Here is a 6,173-nt window from a genome sequence, read left to right as displayed (position 1 = left end):
AAAGGACAAGATTACGATGTTAATGCATAAATGAGGTGCGACATAGACTGGTACCTCAAAATATATTTAGAAGCTGCTATAGTGAGAATCATGAAGGCCTGCAGGGTGCGACACACTCATCCAAGAGCTTATCAACCAACCGGTCCAAAGCTAGATTCAACCCCAGCATCAAGAATAAGGTGGACAGAGTGGAAGGTGATCAAGGTGATGGTATGAAGTTGATTTTGTTTTATCTTTAGGACTGCGTGACTGTTCAGACGCAAGGTGGAGTTTATTTTTAAAAATAAGATTGTGTGACTATTCAGACTCCGTCAGACTGGGTGGAGAGAGATGAATGTGACCTTTGAAGAGACTTTTGGTAAGGGTTGGTGATGGAGAAGTAAGGGGAGAAGAGGGAGACGCTGAAAGAGTTGGAGAAGACGGTGGAAGAGTGAGGGGCTCATTGTGGATGAGAAGGAGGCTAAAGGTGGAGTAATAATGGAGCTTCATGATGGCAACATAATTTGTCTCCAAATGCCTTATAGCAGTGGTTCTCACCACTGCCACGGACCCCCCTTCTGAAAATATTTTGTGCCATGAAGGAACCAATATTTACGTTGTTAAAATGTTTCAGAAATATTCAAAATGTTTCACTTTCTTTGCAAGATGTTTTTTTTTTGTGTGGGTGTGTGTGTGAGAGTGTTTATGGGGCTGCAATCTGGATTAATGTCATAGAGTTAATGTCTGTGTGTGCGTGCGTGTGCGTGCGCGTGACGTACGATCTGCGTAGACCCAGTGGCCAATGGGGCGTCTCGGTCAACAGGGTCCCCTATGTCGTCACTTCCTCCAGTCGGCTCATGCACTTCCGGGACGAAGCGGAAGACAACAACATTAGGAATTCTCGTACAGTTTTTTTTCCAGAGAAACTGTCCAAGCTTTGTTTAGAGTATATTTGTATCGAAAACACTAACGTCACTGTGAACATGGTGAGTAAACACGCAAAGATGTGTTGGTGACAGGTAATGACAAACTGTTCCCTGTTGCAGATCGTACTTGAACAGTTAGCAAACGGCTATTCAACAAAGCTGCCCCGTCATGATAATTCAGGCTAAACAAGACATTAAAGGTATTCTGTAAAACGTCCGTGAGCGTTTTGCTCATGCGGTCTGTAATATGATTTTTGTCAGTGGTGGAAAGTAACTAAGTACATGTACTCAAGTACTGTACTTAACTATAGGTACAATTTTAAGGTATTTTGACCTTACTGGGGTATTTCCAATTTTCATTACTTTTTACTTCTACTCCCCTACATCTCACAGGCAAATATTGTACTTTTACTCCCCCTATTTGTACACTTAAGTTACTATTTCGTTTTTGTAGATTTTGATTATTATTACAAAACCTGCATTAACCACTTCAGCCCCATTTAAACGTTGGCTATTTGAAAATAGCAGATCTACAAGCTCACAACGCGTTGTGAGCTTGTAGATCGGCCAATTTCGAAAGATTGTTATACATTTTATACATATTATGATACCTTGTGAGTGAAACGGGACATTCTGCATAATGAGTACTTTTACTTTTGGTACTTTAAGTACATTTTAATGCCAGTAGTTTTGTATTTTTACGCAAGTAAATGAAGTTTCCGCCACTGTTTTTTGTTCACAGTTTTCCTTCAACATGTTCGACCACCCGATCCCACGGGCTTTCCAGAACCGCTTCTCCACCCAGTACCGCTGCTTCTCTGTGTCCATGCTGGCAGGTCCGAACGACCGCTCTGATGTGGAGAAAGGAGGAAAAAGTAATTGACTGAAGTACTGTACTGTACTGTACAAAACCAAATGGACCCATAGACCATAATCATCCATTTGGTTACATTTGTACACTCTGAGTTGTTAATGATGGATGAGAAGGATTTACTGTGTAAACAGAACCTTCAATTAAATTGTATACATATAATCATTATTGTTCTGGCCAGAGTCAGAATTATTAATGTTTTTTTGTTTTACAGTTATAATGCCACCCTCTGCTCTTGATCAGCTCAGTAAGTACATTGTATTTAGCCACCTCCTGTACCATACTTAATGCAAAAGTCATTATATCTGTGTCTCACCGTTCTACTCTTCTTTGCCCCTACAGGCAGACTTAACATCACATATCCAATGTTGTTCAAATTAACCAACAAGAACTCGGACAGATTGACACACTGTGGTGTTCTGGAGTTTGTTGCAGATGAGGGGATCTGCTACCTACCACACTGGGTAAGAAATAACAGAAGTGACACAGCTTACAGTAGGTGTGGGTGAAATGGGTCATTTTGCTGTAAACTAATGTCACTATTTCACTGAACCCATCATCACAATACTTGCACAGTATGTGAGCGGATAATAAACATCAAGGTTTTTGTGTGCACTTTTTCCATTATTATGTCCGACTGTAGCTTGTGTGAGCTCATATTTTTCATAGATAAAATATGATGGATGTTCTGAACAAATAGAGCATTTGTTTTCATAATTTTGGGCAAGTTGTACATTATTTTATTTCTTTATTTAAAAAAAATAGCAGATCTACAATCTCGCAATGTGTCATGTTGACCTGTGTTTTGAACTATAGATCAACAATTTTGTATACCGAGAGGGATTTACGTTGTTATGATACGGTTACTTGTTACATAGCATGCAATAAACATGTAGTTATGTTTATTTTTCCTTGCAGATGATGCAGAATCTCCTGCTGGAAGAAGGTGGTCTGGTCCAGGTAGAAAGTGTTAACCTCATGGTGGCCACGTACTCCAAATTCCAGCCACAGAGCCCAGACTTCCTGGACATTACAAACCCGAAAGCAGTGTATGAAATATTCAATATCACCTAATTCATGTTTTCTACCTTATTAAAGGTAGGGTAAGTGATATTTTTTGGTTAAAACAAAAAGTATTTTGTTAAAAGGTTAAAATACTATATTGTGATAGTAATCATTGCTATAGAGTGCTTGTTCAGTAACAGGAGTCTCCCTGTCTCTCCAGCTCTTTAATAAACAGAAAATACATTTTTCGGTAGGTGTCAAAATCTCAGCCAATCAGGAGAAAGTACCCATTTTTAAGCTTAATTTGTATAGTGTTCCAGTTCCAATTTCGTCTGCTCATTTCTTAGTGTCATCACTTCCAATGTCACTTGTTTAATCTGTATCCTGATTGAGTTCTCTGTCCTGGTTGGATAAAATTGGAAATGAAACTGAAACGAAAATGCATTTTCTGTTTAATAAAGAGGTGGAGAGACAAGGAGACTCCTAATACTGAACAAACACTCTATAGCAATGACTACTATCAGAATATAGAGCTATTTAACACTTAATTTAACCAAAGCAAATCACTTACCCTACCTTTAATGTTTCAGACAATTAATTTAGTAACTTTTCAGCAGGATTAAAAAGCAGGAGTTATATTTAAAGTTTTGCAATTAAATGTAACTATCATTGTTATAAAAACGTAATCCTCCCCAAATTATGAGTAGGATTTAACTGGTGTTATTTATTCCAGGTTGGAAAACGCATTGCGAAACTTTGCCTGCCTGACAACAGGCGATGTCGTCGCAATCAACTACAACGAAAAGGTCATTTTAAAATCTATTGGATGTATTCCAGTTATATAGTGCAGGTCCAATGTTAAATTATATTTGTATCTCTATCATAGCCTGTTCAGTTAAGAATAACTACTTTTTTCAGATCTATGAACTGCGGGTAATGGAGACCAAGCCAGATAAGGCAGTATCCATCATTGAGTGTGACATGAACGTAAGATTCACTATATACTGCTCATCACTGTCCATTAATAAATACAACACTACGAACAAATGCTGAATTCATAGGTAATTCTTTTACTTCGTGTATAGCTTTACATTGCTTTGTAGTAAGTCTTAAGTCTTACTGTTTCTCAGGTGGATTTTGATGCTCCACTGGGTTACAAAGAACCTGAATTTAGACGGCCCCAGCACCACGAGGAACCCACAGTAAGGACAAACCGGATTATTTGTCTAGGAAACAGTTGTATTAAAAGTACCTGAATGTGATTAGAATAGCTATGCTGCGGATGGTCTGAAACAACATTCACTCTTTTGACAGGAGGAAGAAGGAGATCCCAGCAGTTATGCAGACATGGATATTGGATTCAGAGTGTGTATATAGTTTTGTATACTATAGTTTTATAGTTTTTTAGCAATGTTTTCTCTTCTGCTATTCCTGAAAAGCTCTGATGTACATGATAGAACAGTGTTGGTCAGACCTGGTTACATTTTTATACATTGCAAAATTTGTGTTTTTATCAATTATTGATCTGAATTAGCTGATGTTAGTGAAAATAAATGTATTTTTTTTCTTTTCTTTTCTTCTCAGGCTTTCACTGGCTCTGGTAATCGGTTGGATGGCAAATTGAAGGGCATTGAGCCCAGCCCTGCACCTATTGACCCAAGTGATATTAAAAGGTTAGACATTTCAACTGTACAGTTTCGTTTGTGAACATTTGTCACATAGCGGTATGGGAGTTAAGGAACTAGATTGCTGGGACTAGGTAACAAGACTAGGTAAGAAGTAAGTAAGATATCTCTGCTGCCGGGCAGAAACAATATATGAACTTTTCAGGAAATGAAGAAAAAAATACATGTTTTTAGAACAACATAATACTGCCTCATCAAAGTTGGTATGGTGACATTATACATTGTCAGATACTTTAATGTGTCCTTATATTATCATCACTTTACCCAAATACAGCTCAAGTGGAGTTGGGAGGTTTTTGACCATTAATGTGGAGTCCTTCATTCTAATTAACCTATTATTAACAGTTAGAGGATCCAATGAAGTTAGGAGATTTAGTCAGAAGCGCTGTTTAATACTTTTCATTGGTTCAATATTTGTAAAACCCACACACAAGACGTAAATGGTGTTCAATAGCACTGATCTATAGAAAATAAATAAAAAGGTTTTTGCGTGACTGCGACGATATCTAGCATCTATTTTTGATTTCGCATCCTAAATATTATCTGTCATATTACCCACAGTTCTCTCATCTTTGTGTACTACAAATCTGTTAATATTGAGTCATTACACTTGTGATCTCTGCTCTAAATCAGCCTACTAACTTCTTTCACACAGAGGCATTCCTAACTATGAATACAAAGTGGGCAGGATCACCTTCATCAGAAACTCTAGGCCTCTGCCCAAGAAACTTCTAGATGATGTAAGTACTGAAATGAATATGAAGCAATTACATTTAGTTTTCTGTGTGCAGAATATGTCTACATTTATATGTCATTGTTACTTTCAGGATGACCCTTTGAGCAGATTCATTGCCTTCTCCGGCGAAGGACAGTCACTACGCAAAAAGGGTAGAAAACCTTGAAGAATGAATCAGCAGAGGAGACTGGTTTACACAAGCTCACTATACAGTATCTGTCCTACATCCACTGTAACAAAAATAAACTAGCCTTTAAAGAGCTGGGATTATATTTTTCTGTCCCTTGGATGTTGCGGTTTTGCGATCCTGCTGGGATTATATTATACACTTAATTCTCCAAACATGTATAAAAGGACTGGGAAAGAACGCCAAGTGCAGCCAGCACTAACTCATAATTGGTAAGAATCCAGGGTCACTGGTTTGGTCCTGGCCAGAATAAATCTGCCACCACCACAAATCTGTTAACCTTGATCTTTTTGTAGCTGAATTTGAATTCATTTTCCAGTTTTGCACCTCAAACTAGTTGGTGATTTGTTTTTCTTATTCTCTAAAAGGGTAAATATTCAGTTAATTTGTGAATGCCTTTTACAATTGATAATCCTAATGCCCTTTCCTTGCTGAGTAATGATAGCCATGTTCTTTTGTTTTCTAAGTGAAGTGATGAAAAATCTTTGTTTGATGGCTTTTTTCAAGATTCAGGGCCTGATTGTTCTCCCAAGTCAGGAATGTTGTTACAAAATTACCTTTGCTTGGTTTATTTATAGATTAAATAAAGTGTTTTGATTTTAAATACGTGCATGTTTTTTCTTTCTTTCATTGATGTCTGAGAAAGCATTACCAATGTTTTGGTCAAATGTGTGTGTGGTATATATATGTATGTATGTATATATGTATATATATGTATATATATATATATATATATATATATATATATATATATATATATATATATATATATATATATATATAT

General features: G+C 37.1%; 1 protein-coding gene across 1 annotated transcript; it reads left to right on the top strand.

Annotated features, from left to right (window-relative positions):
- Window positions 1-836: 836 nt before the first annotated feature.
- Window positions 837-5,993, top strand: ufd1l (ubiquitin recognition factor in ER associated degradation 1; the record flags this gene model as incomplete). Its single annotated transcript, XM_084055683.1, has 12 exons — window positions 837-965; window positions 1,648-1,780; window positions 1,991-2,023; window positions 2,119-2,240; window positions 2,695-2,825; window positions 3,515-3,587; window positions 3,700-3,768; window positions 3,912-3,983; window positions 4,096-4,146; window positions 4,366-4,454; window positions 5,122-5,206; window positions 5,294-5,993. 12 exons carry the CDS (start codon window positions 837-839, stop codon window positions 5,366-5,368), a joined length of 1,062 nt encoding a protein of 353 aa, XP_083911809.1. The 3' UTR covers window positions 5,369-5,993.
- Between the last annotated feature and the right edge of the window lie 180 nt (window positions 5,994-6,173).

This window comes from Gymnoscopelus microlampas (genome assembly GCF_963454915.1).
Source record: "Gymnoscopelus microlampas genome assembly, chromosome: 4".
Lineage (NCBI taxonomy): Eukaryota > Metazoa > Chordata > Actinopteri > Myctophiformes > Myctophidae > Gymnoscopelus > Gymnoscopelus microlampas.
This window is presented reverse-complemented; position numbering and strand designations above follow the sequence as displayed.